Genomic DNA, 18,059 nt, shown 5'->3' on the forward strand with positions numbered 1-18,059 from the left:
AGAAATGTCTGTTTAGTTCTTTGGCCCATTTTTTGATTGGGTCGTTTATTTTTCTGGAATTGAGCTTCAGGAGTTGCTTGTATATTTTTGAGATTAATCCTTTGTCTGTTTCCTCATTTGTTATTATTTTCTCCCAATCCGAGGGCTGTCTTTTCACCTTATTTATAGTTTCCTTTGTTGTGCAAAAGCTTTTAATTTTCATTAGGTTCCATTTGTTTATTTGTGCTTTTATTTCCAATATTCTGGGAGGTGGGTCATAGAAGATCTTGCTGTGATTTATGTCAGAGAGTGTTTTGCCTATGTTCTCCTCTAGGAGTTTTATAGTTTCTGGTCTTACATTTAGATCTTTAATCCATTTTGAGTTTATTTTTGTGTATGGTGTTAGGAAGTGTTCTAGTTTCATTCTTTTACAAGTGGTTGACCAGTTTTCCCAGCACCACTTGTTAAAGAGATTGTCTTTTTTCCATTGTATATCCTTGCCTCCTTTGTCAAAGATAAGGCATCCATAGGTTCGTGGATTTATCTCTGGGCTTTCTATTCTGTTCCATTGATCTATATTTCTGTCTTTGTGCCAGTACCATACTGTCTTGATGACTGTGGCTTCGCAGTAGAGTCTGAAGTCAGGCAGGTTGATTCCTCCAGTTCTATTCTTCTTTCTCAAGATTACTTTGGCTATTCGAGGTTTTTTGTATTTCCATACAAATTGTGAAATTATTTGTTCTAGTTCTGTGAAAAATACCGTTGGTAGCTTGATAGGGATTGCATTGAATCTATAGATTGCTTTGGGTAGAATAGCCATTTTGACAATATTGATTCTTCCAATCCATGAACACGGTATGTTTCTCCAACTGTTTGTGTCCTCTTTGATTTCTTTCATCAGTGTTTTATAGTTTTCTATGTATAGGTCTTTTGTTTCTTTAGGTAGATATACTCCTAAGTATTTTAATCTTTTTGTTGCAATGGTGAATGGTATTGTACTGAAACATTTCAAACCTGCAGAAAGTTGGAAGACCAATGCACCATATACTTATATATGCTTCAGCAAAATCCATCAATTACTAACATTTTGCCAGATTTAATCTATTTATACTGGGGTGCTTTTTTATTGGGGGGGTGTGCTGAGCTATTAGAAAATCACAGACATCATGAACACTCCAAATATTTACCTAAGAATAAGACACATTATCCTATATAATCATAGCACCACTATCACACTCCTTCAAGAAATTTAAAATTGGTTCATTATTTGGTAACAAACCATCCATATACCAAACTCCCCACTAGTCTCAGAAGTGTCTGTGAAGCTGTTTTTCTTTAGGTGGGGTAGAGAGAAGACATCTCTTTAGTTCCCTTTACTCTAGAACAGTCTCTTGGCTTTTGTCTTTCATGATGTTGATTTTTGAAGGGTCTAGTCTGCACTATCTGACTTCATCTAATTGTTTCCTCAGATTTTGGTGGGAATACTACATAACAGACTTTGTGTCCTTATGGCATCCACCGACAGCTCATGCTGATTATCTGTGATGATAATTATCTGATTATCATTATCTGTGGTGTAACTTTTGGTGCCTTGGTCAAGTGGTATTTGCCCAACTTCTCTGTTAACAGAGACATTCCCTTTTGCATCTAATACGTAATCTGGGTGGTGCACTTTAAGATAACGTGGACATCCTGCTCCTTAACAACTCTGCTCAGTGATCTTCTCATCCACTATAATTTCTGCCTGAATCAATTCTGATTCTGATGATGATAAAATGGTTTTTTACCTTTTTCATGTGTGTGTGGTAATTTTTTTTTTTTTTTTTACCATTTTTGTGGGGTTTTTTTCTCTCATTCTTTCTACATTACTAACTGATATTTTTCTATTAAAATGTTTTTCCTCCTGAGTCCTTCCCAATTTTTAATATCACTATGGTGTAAAGATAGTCTAGTCAAGGCTATGGTCTTTCCAGTAGTCATGTATGGATGTGAGTTGGACTATAACGAAAGCTGAGTGCCACAGAATTAATGCTTTTGAACGGTGGTGCTGGAGAAGACTCTTAAGAGTCCCTTGGACTGCAAGGAGATCCAGCCAGTCCATCCTAAAGGAAATCAGTCCTGGGTGTTCATTGGAAGGACTGATGCTGAAGCTGAAACTCCAATACTTTGGCCAACTGATGCAAAGAACTGACTCATCTGAAAAGACCCTGATGCTGGGAAAGATTGAAGGCAGAAGAAGGGGACAACAGAGGATGAGATAGTTGGATGGCATCACTGACTCAATGGACACAAGTTTGAGTAAACTACGGGAGCTGGGGATGGACAGGGAGGACTGGCGTGCTGCAGTCCATGGGGTCACAAAGAGTCAGACATGACTAAGCGACTGAACTGAACTGATGGTGTAAAGAACTGTTTTATTCATTCAATGTGTTATAATCCATTATTATCATCATTATTCCTTTTGAGGCTCAAGTCGTCCCAAATTTGGTTGGACTGCCTCTTACCTGGTTGTAGATGTCCCTCTTCAAGTGGATCCTTTAGACATGCCCGATCAGATGCAAATTAATTCAGGTTCACGTTATACTTTTTCTATCCTAGACCTAGATCATCCATTTCTTTAAAGAAACAGGGGTACTTTTTCAGGGGGAATGGTTATTAGATGTGCTCATCATTGCAGTTTTTAAAATCACACAGGAGACCCCAGCACAAGAAAATTCTACTCCCCTGAGAATGTCAGGCCAACACATATCAAAATGAAAAGCTTCCATCTGAAGCTTGCAGTTTGATACCTGATCATCTTAAATTGGTATCTCCTCTGAATCAAGACTGGCCCCTCACAGTGGGGCAAGCAGAGTTTAAGGATGAAAAATGGGACCAATATCTTCTTTGTTGCCTCAATCTCTAGTGATACTATACTTTAAGCCCATGCAGAACTAGTTAAATAGGAAGTACTTAACAAATGCTGCATCACCCACCCAGGATGAAGTAACCTTGTATTGGGTGCAACACTCCTCCTGCTCCTAACATGATCAATAACCTACACAGTAAAGGCTAACCACATATACAGTGCGTGGATGAATATTAAGCAGTCTTCTCTTCTAGAATAAGAAATATTAGAACTTTACAGAAGTTCAAGTCTTCAGATGTTTTTTGAATATTAGGATGTGTGACTTTAGACAGCTGAGCCACGCCACGCACTCCTCGACCTCACCAGCAGAGGTCAGGAGAGGATAAGGAGTGCAAGAAGTAGACACGTGTTTCGACAGAAGAATGACATTGAAAAGTCATGTATTATGAGTAAGATTTCACAGCACATAAAATTAAGATATAATTTAAAAAAATCTGAATAGGCTCCAATATTCCACTAAGCTATGCAAAATATCACACTGCAAAAACGAATAGCTGAATCCAAGAAAATTCATAGTTTTACATATCCTTTCCTCCTTATTAAAAGCATCAATAAGCTCAAAGAAACAATATAATCCATTATTAACAGTGTTCTCTGCAGAGTAAATATAATCAGTGTGTTTATTTGTTAATGTGTCTGTTTAGGGGAATCCAGAGCACTCTGCAAATACCAACACCAGTCCTCTTTTGAAGGCCTGATTTCTACTACCCCTATTTTCAACAGAGAATTGCCTTATGTTAAAAAACAAACAAACAAACAACAACAAAAAAAAACCCACCACCACAAAGCTGGAACTAAAGCCCTGAGACTACTCTGCATCAGTGTACATTTCTTCTCAAATGGCAGGCAGGAAGTTCACACTGCAAGTGGATGCTTCCTGAAGACTAATAAACACTTATAGCTTCCGCAAGGCTATCATTTCCACTGATTTATTCAATGCAGCAATATATGCAGAAATTTTTATTAGTTTCCTGGAAATGGCAGACCTTGAACATTTGGTCTAGGCAGTCACTGAAGAACATGTGGATTAAGATGAAATCTGAAAAATTGGGGGAAATCTGGATAAACTAAAAAGTTTCCAGCCTCAGACTGCTTTTCATGTGTCTAGAGTTCTCATCCCACTTTGAAGAAACCAAAGCTGTGAAGGGCAAGTCACACAATGTGAGCTCAGTTTATGGACGAGGGTAGAACGGAATCTCAGTCAACAGCTTCAGAACCCCCTCTCCCAGTGAGATATTGACAGGGAATATAAAACTGTCTCGTGTTGGAACCAGCAACAGCCGCGGGCTTCCCGAGGGCGCAGCGGCCAGTCCTCGCGCTGCAGGCGGGGAAACTGAGGCCTGGGGCGGTCGGGGCGGGGCCGCCCCCGCCCCTCCGCCGAGAGTCCAAGCCCCCGCCCCCAGCCGGTCCCGCCCCGGCCCGTAAGAGGCCCCCTGGGCGCCCGGCGAAAGCGCACAGCGCAGCGCCAGGACCGGGGCCAGAACCACGATGGAAGCGCAGCGGCTGGGCAAAATGCAGGCTCCATCACGGGCCCGGGGGCCGGGGGGCAGCCCCGGGCGGCTGCAGAAGCGGCACACGCGCGTCACCGTCAAGTATGACCGGCGGGAGCTGCAGCGGCTGCTGGACGTGGAGACGTGGATCGACGGGCGCTTGGAGGAGCTGTACCGCGGCAGGGAGGCAGACATGCCCGATGAGATCAACATCAATGAACTGTTGGAATTAGAGAGTGAAGAAGAGAGAAGCCGGAAAATCCAGGGGCTCCTAAAGTCGTGCACGAACCCCACAGAGGACTTCGTCCAGGAGCTGCTGGCGAAGCTGCGAGGCCTCCACAAGCAGCCAGGCCTCCGTCAGCCCAGCCCCTCCGGCGACGGCAGCCTGAGCCCCCGCCAGGACCGAGCCCGGACCGCGCCACCCTGACCCTCTCTGGCCTCCGTGACCTGCTCTGTCTCCCCGCCACCCAACGCCGTCCTGGCTTGTCTATAACTTGTATTTAATGGTTCCGTAACAATAAAAAAAAAAAAAAAAAAACAAGAAAAAAAACCTGTCTTGTGTTAAACTGTTAAGGTATGCATGTCATTTCTTAGTGGTTTCCTTGTATATTAAACTCTTTATAAACAATCCATTAATTGTAACTTGAATTCCACTGGGTAAACAGGTCTTTTACTGTACAGGCAAATCTCTTTAAAAAAAAATTAAAAACAACCAACCTCCCCCAAGCATGTATGTATCCCCTACAATGTTTTGTCTCTTATTTCTTCTTTCCTTCACTGTCACATTTTTTGAATCATCTATACTAGTCATTCCCATACGTCTGAATTTTTTAGACCAGGAAATCATTTTGAAAGGGGAAGAGAGGAGGCACTGGAGAGAAAAGTCAGTATTGTAATGGGTTGCCAGATTTTTATTCTCCCAAATACAGACATATTTTGTTGAAAGACACCTTCCAACTCTTTTCTCTCTAATTTCTCAAATAAAGCACACTGCCACATTCGAAATGACAAGCTCCGCCAGCCTTTAACTCCGCGTTTCATGACAGAACACATCCTGCTGTTCACCTGGTCATTCACTCAGCCACCATTTACTGAGCACATACTACGTGCCCTGCTCTGGGTTCTGTGGCTGCAACAGTGAACAAGGCAGAGGAAACCCCCTTCAGAGAGATTACATCCTAGTGTGGAAACAGACAAAATACAGATGTAAGTAAAATGTTGAGTAACTTGGACAGTGTTAGCGCTAAGAGAGAAATAAAGGATGCAGAGGGTAGCTAGCGTGTGTGGGGGAGGAGCACCCAGTCTTGTTGTTCTTGGGGATCGGGGGGTTGTGGGGAGGGACCTGACAGGCAAGTCAGGGAGCACTAAGGAGGCCTGCAGGAGAGCAAGAGCCAGGAGGAGCGGAGAGGCAGAAACCAGGCACACACAGCTCTGAGGCTGTCCCGAGGACCCTCCCTTCTGCTGTGGGTAAGATGGGGGGTCGGCATCACACTCCCCTCAGAAGTGACACGATCCCTCTTACTCTTCCAGTGAGCACACAGGCTGTGGGGAGAAGGAGGGGCGCACTGCAGAAGCAGGGAGCCGGAAGCTCCAGAAGAGGCTCCAGGGAACCAGGAGCAGAAGAGGAGATGCTGGGAAGGCGGCAGACTGGACTCACGGTGAGCTGAGCTAACAGAGGAGGTGTGCAGTGAAAGAGGACATCAGAGACAACTCGGGGAGATTTTAGACAGCAAACTGGATGGGTGGAGCTGTCACTGGCCTGCTCACAGATGTCCTTGAAGAGAGAGAAGTTCCAGGCCTGAGCCCCGGGGCATAGTAGAAAGAATAAAGATGGAGGAGACGAGAAGGAACAAGCAGAGGAAAACCAAGAAAGAGCAGCAGGAGAGGAAACAAGAAGGGGTTCTGAAGGACAAGACAATACACGCTTACCTCAAGAACCAAGAGAAAAATCAAATAAATAACCTAACTTTATACCTAAAGCAACTGGAAAAAGAAGAAATGAACAACCCCAGGGTTAGTAGAAGAAAAGAAATCCTAAAAATTAGCGCAGTAGTAAATGAAAAAGAAACAAAGGAGACTACAGTAAAAATCAACAAAGCCAAAAGTTGGTTCTTTGAGAAGATAAATAAAATAGAAAAACCATTAGCCAGACTCATCAACAAAAAAAAGGGAGAAGAATAAAATAAAAAAATTAGAAATGAAAAATGGAGAAATCACAGCAGACAACAAAGAAATACAAAGGATCATAAGAGACTACTATCAGCAACCATATGACAATAAAATGGACAACTTGGAAGAAATGGATGAGGTCTTAAAAAAGTATAACCTTCCAAAACTAAACCAGGAAGAAATAGAAAATCTTAACAGACCCATCACAAGCACAGAAATCGAAACTGTAATAAAAAATCTTCCAACAAACAAAAGCCCAGGACCAGATGACTTCACAGGTGAATTCTACCTAAAATTTTCTTCCAGAAAATTGCAGAGGAAGGTAAACTTCCAAACTCATTCTGAGGCCACCACCACCCTGATACCAAAACCAGACAAAGATACCACAAAAAAAGAAAACTACAGGACAGTATCACTGACGAACATAGATGCAAAAATCCTCAACAAAATTCTAGCAAACAGAATCCAACAACATATTAAAAAGATCATACATCATGACCAAGTGGGCTTTATTCGCACATCAATCAATGTGATAAACCACATTAACAAACTGAAAGATAAAAACCACAGGATTATCTCAATAGATGCAGAGAAAGCCTTTGACAAAATTCAACATCCATTTATGATAAAAACCCTCCAAAAAGCAGGCATAGAAGAAATATACCTGAACATAATAAAAGCCATATATGATAAACCCACAGCAAACATTATCCTCAATGGTGAAAAATTGAAAGCATTTCCCTTAAAGTTAGGAACAAGACAAGGGTGCCCACTCTCACCACTACTATTCAACCTAGTTTTGGAAGTTTTAGCCACAGCAATTAGAAGAAAAACAAAAAAAAAGGAATCCAGATTGAAAAAGAAGTAAAACTCACTGCAGATGACATGATCTGCTACAGAGAAAACCCTAAAGATACCACCAGAAAATTACTAGAGCTAATCAATGAATATAGTAAAGTTGCAGGATATAAAATTGACACACAGAAATCCCTTGCCTTCCTATACACTGAGAAAACAAAAAGAGAAATTAAGGAAACAATTTCATTCACCATTGCAATGAACAGAATAAAATACTTAGGAATATATCTACCTACAGAAACAAAAGGCCTATATATAGAAAACTATAAAACACTGATGAAAGAAATCAAAGAGGACACAAATAGATGGAGAAATATACCATATTCATGGATCAGAAGAATCAATATAGTGAAAATGAGTATACTACACAAAGCAATCTATAGATTCAATGCAATCCCTATCAAGCTAGCAAGGGTATTTTTCACAGAACAAATAATTTCACAATTTGTATGGAAATACAAGAAACCTCAAATAGCCAAAGCAATCTTGAGAAAGAATGGAACTGGAGCAATCAACCTGCATGACTTTATACTACAAAGCTACAGTCATCAAGACAGTATGGTACTGGCACAAAAACAGAAAACGCAGAGATATATCCACACACCTATGGACACTTTATCTGCGACAAAGGAGGCAAGACTATACAATGGAGAAAAGACAATCTCTTTAACAAGTAGTGCTGGGAAAACTGGTCAACCATCTGTAAAAGAATGAAACTAGAACACTTTCTAACACCATACACAAAAATAAACTCAAAATGGATTAAAGATCTAAATGTAAGACCAGAAACTATAAAACTTCTAGAGGAAAACACCGGCAAAACTCTCTAACATAAATCACAGCAGGATCCTCTATGACCCACCTCCCAGAGTAATGGAAATAAACGCTAAAATAAACAAATGGGACCTAATTAAACTTAAAAAGCTTTAGCACAATGAAGGAAACTATAAGCAAGGTGAAAAGACAGCCTTCAGAATGGAAGAAAATAAGAGTAAATGAAGCAACTGACAAAGAATTAATCTAAAAAATATACAAGCAGCTCCTGCAGCTCAATACCAGAATAAATGACCCAATCAAAAAATGGGCCAAAGAACTAAACAGACATTTCTCCAAAGAAGACATACAGATGGCTAACAAACACATGAAAAGATGCTCAACATCACTATCAGAGAAATGCAAATCAAAACCACAATGAGGTACCATTACACGCCAGTCAGGATGGCTGCTATCCAAAAGTCTACAAGCAATAAATGCTGGAGAGGGTGTGGAGAAAAGGGAACCCTCTTACACTGTTGGTGGGAATGCAAACTAATACAGCCACTATGGAGAACAGTGTGGAGATTCCTTAAAAAGCTGGAAATAGAACTGCCATACGACCCAGAAATCCCACTGATTGATGGGCATACACACCGAGGAAACCAGATCTGAAAGAGACACGTGCACTTTAATGTTCACTGCAGCACTGTTTACAACAGCCAGGACATGGAAGCAACCTAGATGTCCATCGGCAGACAAATGTATAAGAAAGCTGTGGTACATATACACAGTGGAATATTACTCAGCTATAAAAAGAATATATTTGAATCAGTTCTGATGAGGTGAATGAAACTGGAGCCTATTATACAGAGTGAAGTAAGTCAGAAAGAAAAACACCACCACAGTATATTAATGCATATATATGGAATTTAGAAAGATGGTAATGATGACCCTATGTGCGAGACAGCAAAAGAGACACAGATATAAAGAACAGACTTTTGGACTCTGTGGGAGAAGGTGAGGGTGGGATGATTTGAGAGAATAGCATTGAAACATGTATGTTACCACATGTGAAATAGATCACCAGTCCAAGTTCAATGCATGAAACAGGGCACTCAACACCAGTTGTCCTGGGACACTGGGACAACCCTGAGGGAGGGGATGGGGAGAAAGGTGGGAGCAGGGTTCAAGATGGGGGACACATGTACACCCATGGCTGATTCATGTCAATGTATGGCAAAAACCACTACAATACTGTAGAGTAATTAGCTACCAATTAAAATAAATTATTAATCAAAAAAAAGAGAACGCGTGAGAGGCCAACCAACCACATCACAGTGGGAGGGAGCTGGGAACTGAGGACCTGGGGCAACAGTACAGAGGAGAAGTGAGAAGCACGAGCGAGGGCATCAGCTGAGCGAGGCCGGAGGCGGCCGCACTGGGGGCTTGAAAGGGAAGAGGAAAGGGCGCTAGTGCAAGTGGGAGCAGAAATTCACCAGGAAGGCATGGCGTGAAGTCCAGGCAGCATAAACGTGCAGCTGAGGTTTGAGATCCTGGATGCAAAGTAAAGCCGTTCATCCCGGTTGGGAGTCTTCCCCGGTTGTACACAGTCACTCCGGCGCTGCAGGGGCAGGAAGGTTAGCTCAGAAGAAGCAGGACAGGGGAGGTCCCGCCCTGTGGTGGGAAGAGACGGGGTTGAAGACCTAACAGTGATGGGATCCAGGGGGTCCAAGGATAAGCCAAGTCAGGGCACTAACAGAAAGTGGATGGCCAGAGGGGAGACACCAGCTAAACCCTGTGTGTGTGTCCACGTCCAAGTGGAGCAGTAGGAGCTCCCCAGGAGCAGAGCTGGTAGAAAGCGCTGCACCATCATTTCCTTCTCCAGCAACTCAGGGCCACAGGGACCAGCCTTCTCCTCCAACGCACTGCCCTCGCATGACATGAATACCAGGCCCCGAAAGCCACGTTTACGTCCCTCAACTGTCTCCCCTGGCCTGCCTCCAGTCACCGCCGAGCAGCTAGCATTACAGAAACAGAAACTACGTCATGTTTTCCTGATATTCCAGGCCACTGCCTTGATTCTAGACCCCTGCTTGACACATTGTTGCTAAGCAGTAATACAGCTTTATTAAAAGAAATTCCTTTGCCCAAACATCAAGGTTATGACACAAAGAGAATCAGGCAGTCACTGGAGAATTCAACCTCAGGAAATACCTACAGGGTTCTCTACATGGCATATGTAAAGTAGCAATTTTATCCAGTGTTATACAACAGTATTAATTTTCAGAAGATTTTGATTTTAGATTCCCTAAAATGCTTTTCAAATTCTAGCACCAAGTTTACCTCCATTTTGTGAAACTCAGCCTCGTTTACCCAATAAACATAAATGAACAGACTAGTGTCCCTGATCAACAGTCTCCCTCTCCATTCATGAATTCCTACAGTTCATTTTTTGGTAGATAAGAAAAACAGGGAGGTGCGGAGGGGACTCCATGGGACTCGGAACGATCAGTTCCTACATGTCAGCACACCCAGCTGTGGAGCCAAGTCCCAGCCAAGCACGATGAGAAAGGGGAACCACTAAGTTACCAAAACAGGACAGGTTTACTATATATAAGACTTAAGTCTAAAATACAAACATACTTATTTGACCACAGCAAACTCTTTTTGCAGTCATCTGCGGGAGATGCGGAGGAAATCTTGTGACACAGTTGTATTGCCAAGAGCGGCTGGTCTGGACCAGAGCTGAAGGAGCCATGTGGTGCTGGAGAGGTGCCCAGGCAACGTGACACCTTAGGGGCCTGGGCTCCTGAGCATGTGCTCTCACCAGGCCCACGTCCGGAGGCGGCCTCACTGGAGAACCACCATCCCCATGCAGGCTCTGCTAACGGCCACCCCTCCTTTTTTCCAAGTACCTACAGAAGTTCCATAAAATCTAAAGTTGTTTCACCATTAATCTAACTATTTTCTTGCAGTCATATTCGGAGGGTCAAATTTTAATGCTGACAGCAGCAATGACAGATAATAAGGGCACCCTCAATCACAAAAGTGGCAACTTTTCTTCCTCTGAGGAGCGGAATTCCCCAGTAATGAAAAATGAACGGAGAACTGGACTTACCCGTTCCATAGCTGCGTTGTGATATGGGAGCTCCTCCTCACTGCAGAGGAAAAACAATGGGTGTGAAATAGTTGAAATCAGGGCAAATTTTTTTTAAAAAAATGATAAATCTGTAGGTACACACGATGTCCAACCATCTACCTGTCATCACAAGAGTTATGTAAGCTTCCATTCCACCACATTCAGCATAAAACAATGAGCTATTCTGTAAACAGGTTTCCCAGGTGGCTCAGTGTTAAGGAATCTGCTTGCCAATGCAGGAGACATAGGTTTGATCCCTGGGTCAGGAAGATCCCCTAGAGAAGGGAATGGCAACCCCACTCCAGCATTTTTGCCTGGAGAGTCCCATGGACAGAGAAGCCTGGAGTGCTACAATTCGATGGGGTTGCAAAAGAGTCGGACACAACTGAGAGACTTAAACAACAACATTCTGAAACCACATCTCCTGTCTTCAAATCTCTAGACTCGCTCTGCCCAATCTCGTCATCTTTAGCCACAGGTGGCTATTTAATTTTAAATGTAAAATAAAATGAAGTTAAAGTAGAAGTTCAGCCATCAGCCTCCCAAGCCATAACTCAGCTACCACACTGAACAGTATGGATACAGGGGACAACACCTCCACAAACGCTGCAGAAAGTTCCACTGGACAAGACTGCTCTAGTTCAGGGGTCAACAACCCTTTCCTGCAAAAGTAAATATTGAAACAGCAAATATTTTAGGTTTCATGGGCCATACAGTGTTGTCTTTTTCATAATTACTCAACTCTGATGTCATACTGTGAAAGCAGATGCTGACAGCATGTAAACCAGGTGTGGCTTAATCCCCATAAAACATTTACAAAAACAGGTGGAGAGCTGAATTTGGCCCAGAGGCCATCATTTGCCAACCTCTATCCAAGACCATCACCTCCACTCTGTCTCAAACTAGCCCGTAACAAATGAGTGCTCAAAACAATTAGTATAAGGAAACAAAACTGCCTCCCATAGATTTAAGAATTAAAAAGGAAGCTTAAACTTTTACTCTGTAAACAGGCAAAGCCTCGTTTGTCAAAACTTCAAAAAGAATAACTTTTTAATATACAATGGAAGATCAAATCCATTTCTCTGATACAGTAATTTTGTGATATCACCTTCAATATAAAACATTCAGAGACTCTTGTATTAACTGTCAGTAATGTAAAAACAACTATCTGTACTATCCATAAACAGTGTTATGTGCTATGAGTTGCTCTATCAGTGGTACTGATGTTTTGACAAGCGAGTGGAAGTCACTCGGTCATGTCCAACTCTTTGTGACCCCATGGACTGTAGCCTGCCAGGCTCCTCTGTCCATGGAATTCTCCAGGCCAGAATACTGGAGTGGGCAGCTGTTCCCTTCTCCAGGGGATCTTCCCAACCCAGGAATCAAACCCAGGTCTCCCGCATTGCAGGCAGATCCTTTACCATCTGAGCCACCAGGGAAGTCTGGTTTTGACAAGATTTATACATATTTTTGCCTTTCTCTTCATACCAGATAATAACACTTTTAAGAACACAATACATTAGTATACAAGAGTCCAATGTTTTCAAAAGCATTCTTTTGCTACTCTGAAGAGTTCTTAGGTGAAGCATAAAGCTATTGCAACAAAACTGACCACACAGTGTTAAGAGCTGAAAGAGATCTCAGAGAGCTAGTACAATCTCTCATTTCACAGATAAGAAAACTAACATTTTCACTCAGTCACCATCACTTACCCTAATACAGAGATGTTCAGCATTATCTAACCCAGTGGATTCAAACTTAGATATGTATCTATCTTCAGATTGTGCAAGAGTGTATGAAAAACACGCTAAGAAATCAATTCTCAAGAAGAAAATAAATTTTGAAGATTTTGAAGTTGCTTTTTTATAAGTGGCTACTCATCCGTTTCTTTTCCTTTTTAAAATAGCCTTTGTTATGCTCTTAGTCTGACTTTCCCTGCTAATTTGTGATCACTGGAGTCAGTGATGTATGAATGGCACGCATCCATTCTTCACTGACTAGCAGCAGAAGGCCTGTGGACATCACTGGGACATACCTGCTAAGTGATGAGGTCAGCAGGGACATCTTGAAAGAATAAGAACATCTGGCAACTTCTGGGTGCACCAAGAGTGGTATCTCTGGAGTGAGTGGGCTGCCTGGGCAAGAGCAACCTTCTGTGTGGCTGATGTGAGCATATCCTGACCTAACACTAAACATTCCTAACTGCAAATGAAGTGCCATCTCTGGCTGCCACCACAGGTCAAGTTCTTCAGCGTCCTCCCATTCACTAGACAAGACTAACAGGCCTAACTGTGCCTGCTATCAACACTGAACCAGAAGCAAGCATTGCATGTGTCTGTGGAAAGATGGGAATCATCTGCTCAGGCTACATGGTCTGTGTCAGGCAGATCCTGTAGAATGAATCCACCTCTGTCAACCACCAATATGTTCTCTATATGGATGAGTTTGGGTTTTTCTGTTTTTAGATTTCACATACAAGTGAGCATTTGCCTTTCTCTGACTTATTTCACTTAGTAGAGTTCCATCAGGGTTTATCTCTGTTGATGCTAATGGTAGAATTTCCTTCCTTTCTATGTGTGAGTAATATTCCACTGTAGATAAACACCACATTTCCACTTATCAGTTGATGGATATTTAGGTTCTTTCTGTGTCTTGGCTACTGAGAATAATGCTGCAATGAACATGGTGGATGCAGATATATTTTTGAGTTAGTGCTTTCATTTCTTTCAGATACATATTCAAAAGTAAAGCTGCTGGATCATATGGCAGTACTATTTTCAATTTCTTTGAGAAACCTCCATACTATTTTTCATAGCAACTGCATCAATTTACACTTTCACCAATAGTGTGCAAGGGTTCTCTTTTCTCCACATCTTTGCCAAAACTTACTTCTTGTCTCTTTGATGATATCCATTCTAACAGGAGCAACATGATATTGCACTGTGATTTGGCTTAGCATTTGCCTCATGATTAGTGATGCTGAACACACTTTCATGGACTTGTTCATCATCTGTATATCAAGTATCTAGCTACTGAATAGAAAGTATCTATTCAGATCCTCTGCTCATTCTTGGATTGTTTGGAGGGTTTTTTTGGCTAGAGTTATACAAGTTCTTTATATATTTTGGGTATTAATCCTTATCAGATACATGATTTGCAAGTCTTTTCTCCCATTCAATAGACTGCCTTTTCATTTTGTTCATGGTTTCCCTAAGGAAATGGCAACCCACTCCAGTATTCTTGCCTGGAGAATCCCATGGAGGGAGGAGCCTGGTCGGCTACAGTCCATGGGGTCGCAAAGAGTCGGACACGACTGAGCGACTTCACTTTCACTTTGCTATGCAGAAAGTTTTTACCTTGATGTAGTTCTACTTGCTTTTTGTTTGTTTGACTTTGCTTTTTGCATCAAATCCAAAAAATCATCACCAAGACAGATGACAAGGAGCTTCAGTTCAGTTCAGTTGCGTCTGACTCTTTGCAACCCCATGGACTGCAGCACACCAGGCTTCCCTATCCATCACCAACTCCTGGAGCTTATTCACACTCACGTCCATTGAGTCAGTGTGTACCATGCAAGTTTTTTTTTTGTAGTTTCAGGTCTTATGTTCAAGTCTTTAAGCTACTTTGGGTTGCCCAAAAAGCTCATTCAGGTTTTTTCATAAGATGTTATGGAACACCACCATGCTCATTTATGTACTGTCTATGATTTTTTTCATGCTACCGTGGTAGAGTTCAATAGCTGTAACAATGACCATACGGTTCACAAAGCCAAGAAGTACTTAAGATTTAGTTTTCATGGAAATGTCTGCCTGCCCCTGCTTTAGAAAACAAAGGTCGGTCCTCTAATGAAAAGAGGCACCTAGAGACTGCTTAAAGAAAACACTAAGCTGACAGCAAGAAGCTATGCCTCGTAGAAATACACTAAGTAAAAACAACTACAGTCATAGCTGGAAATACAGGGACCTTACCTGGATCTATTGGTTTTTTCAATCTGCCCGTAAGCTTAAAGGAATTACTAATTAGATTGTATGTACTTGTGGTTCTTCAATCAATAGCTCAGGTGGAGTATTTCTGCAACTATGAGATAAAGTTTCATTTGGAAACATAAAAGTTAGCTAACTTGTTAAAATCAGTTAGCTCAATATACTGACTAAATTTCACTTCAGATTTTGTAGCAAATTTTGTCTTAGATTAACACTAGTCAAAATTAGTCAAAATTACTGGATGGGTAGAAGGAGTGAGTTCTCAAGACCCTGTCATTAAAACAGATACTCTTTAACAAAAACACCATTATTCTGGCTTTCAAGTATTTATATAGTTATACTAAACTTCAGACAATGTATACATGTTTTTAAGAAGTGGTTGAAAATCTGAGACTTGGTATTAATTTTATCTTTTTTCGAAAAAGTTTCCTTGTAATTCTTCTATTAATAACTCGTGGCCTAAAAGCATTATCTATCATTATCCAAATACCAAGCATTCTTTGTTGAGCAGTGACTATTTTTCAAAAAAAAAAAAAAAAAAAGCTGAAAGTTCAAATACTAAAAGTTCTCTAAGTTCTTAAATAAGCTGGACTTCTCCGATCTCCAGATGCAAGTCCATCACAGGCACATAGCTGGGGACAGCTCCCCATTTCTGCATACTAAACAAAGATGATCCTGTTCCACCAGCAAGCCAGGCTGGTTTGCCAACAGTTTTTATATTTATTGTGAAATCTGCTATAAAACCAAGTTAGTCCTGTGCCCTGTTAATTATGGTCATCCTTCTTCACATATAACAAGTACTTTAAGTTACGAAAACTGTCATAAAGTCAGCAGCCTTCAGAGAAGACTACAAAGTTACTTTGTACCATTTTACTGACATTGACACTTAAAACCCATGTTTACCATAGAACCAATCAAAAATTACAAAGAACTAAGACAGCAGCAAGAAATGCTCTTTTGATCGAGGTATGATAGGGAGCAAGGTCTAGATGCCTGCGCCATATGACTTTATTCAATAGCGTAGAAAACCCCAGTCTACAATGACCAGTGATCAGAGGCACCGGCAGCAACCTTGGAACAAAGTGTCTCACTGAAAATGAGGCGCTGTAACAAAAATCAATACTTGTGTGAAATTCCATAAAGCACAACATCACACTCAACCCCGTTTCTATGTTCATCATTTTCCTTCGTGGGGCCTGCTTTAGGTTTGCATCACGGAGTACAAAAAAAATTCAGTGGGCTGGCCTTGAGAACTGGTTCGGCCTTGTTTCCAAAGACTGGGTGAGCTCACCACTATCTAAGCGTCCATCTCAGGAGAGGAATCATTTCAAACAGGCCCCCTTCTTAGGCACTCTTCTTTTCCCCTTTAATTTTCCTCCAGGCATTTCAAAGAGCTTCAGTGATGTTTCTCTTATTAAAACTACAGAGGAGTAATAGTAACAGGCAGTAGAACACAGAAGTTCCCAACTCAGGCTCTGCCGTGAGCTGCCAAGGTCAGTTCCTTGGAGTTACATTTACTGCAAGCAGAACCTGGGCAAGCTGTTTGACCTCTCTGTGCGTCCGTTCATCTTAAGAAAGATGAAAAGGGTACCTATGTCTAAGAGGTTTAGAAAGGAATAATCCATGTAAACAGCTTAGAACAGTGCCCAGCACACAGTAAGTGCTCAATAAATATGATCTAATGTTATTAAGGTAAATCACTGGTCTATTTCCCACTAGAGACAAATGGACCTGAGCACAGAGGTGAAAACAAATGTGGAATAACTGAGTGTGATTTTTAGATTGCCAAATACAGGTTAGGCTTCTGGGCCAGAACCTAGTTGTTATAAGCAATGAGGAAAGAGAATTTAGCTAACTCCCAGGCCCTTTTGGAATATAAGAGGTTTTCATATATGTTAGTGTTAATTGCTCAGGCACGTCCAACTCTTTGGGACCCCATGGACTGTAGCCTGCCAGTCTCCTCTGTCCATGGAATTCTCCAGGTAAGAATACTGGACTGGGTTGCTGTGGGGAGAGAGCAAATTAGCCAAGACAGCATGTTCAGGTTCTCTTGCCCCACGTTTTGTAAATAATGACTGTGTAACGGCTGAGATCATTTACGGCACTGAACATGCACGTCAGGAGGTACTGTGTGCATATGTGAGCTAGGAGGCAGCAGCATTTAGTTCTGCGTCATGGCTGTGTCCGTTGGGTCAGAATAGAGCATGTCTGTTGCTACGGCTGCTGTGTCATCCAGGAGAGAGGCTGTGTTGTGTTAGGTTATGCTATGTCTGTTGCATCAGCCAGGAGAGAATAAACGTGTCTGCAGTTTCTATGGCTCCTTCCATAGAGTCTTCTTCCAGCCTCTTAGCTTGTGCGTTGCCTATCCTGGGTTCACCGAACAGTGTGCACAGTGAGATACAGCAAGACAGTTCCCATTCCCTTCTCCTGGGGATCTTCCCCACCCAGGGATCAAACCCAGGTCTCCCGCATTGCAGGCAGATTCTTCTACCTTCTGAGCCAGCAGAGAAGCCCTTTTCATGTTATTTTGTACTGTATTAGACCATTTTTTGATAAAAACATCTTTTAGAGTGGTTCACTCCCATCACAAATACTTGAAGAGGTCAAAAATCAGCTGAGTTGTAGCCTACCTTGTGAATCAAAATCTGAGATAGAACCCAGAAATCTCTTTAAACAAACAAACATTCTCCTGCTAATTCTAACATGCAGGAAATTTGGGGACCCACTGATCTTGAAGGTGCCAAATGCTCAAAGTGTCCTTCAAATAGCATTCACAT

The 18,059-nt window shown here is 41.8% G+C and overlaps 1 protein-coding gene and 1 pseudogene across 3 annotated transcripts in view; one reads left to right on the forward strand and one right to left on the reverse strand.

The window, feature by feature from the left end:
• USP6NL (USP6 N-terminal like) overlaps positions 1 to 18,059 on the reverse strand; it is a 141,240-nt gene that overhangs the window by 36,156 nt on the left and 87,025 nt on the right. For all 3 annotated transcript variants that reach the window (XM_065920978.1, XM_065920979.1, XM_065920977.1), the window contains one exon: positions 11,279 to 11,318. In XM_065920978.1, the coding sequence (XP_065777050.1) occupies positions 11,279 to 11,318 (40 nt within the window). The remainder of the gene's footprint in view (positions 1 to 11,278; positions 11,319 to 18,059) is intronic.
• LOC136157777 (protein phosphatase 1 regulatory subunit 14A pseudogene) lies at positions 4,366 to 4,892 on the forward strand (annotated as a pseudogene).

This window comes from Muntiacus reevesi, chromosome 2 (genome assembly GCF_963930625.1).
Source record: "Muntiacus reevesi chromosome 2, mMunRee1.1, whole genome shotgun sequence".
Classification (NCBI taxonomy): Eukaryota; Metazoa; Chordata; class Mammalia; order Artiodactyla; family Cervidae; genus Muntiacus; species Muntiacus reevesi.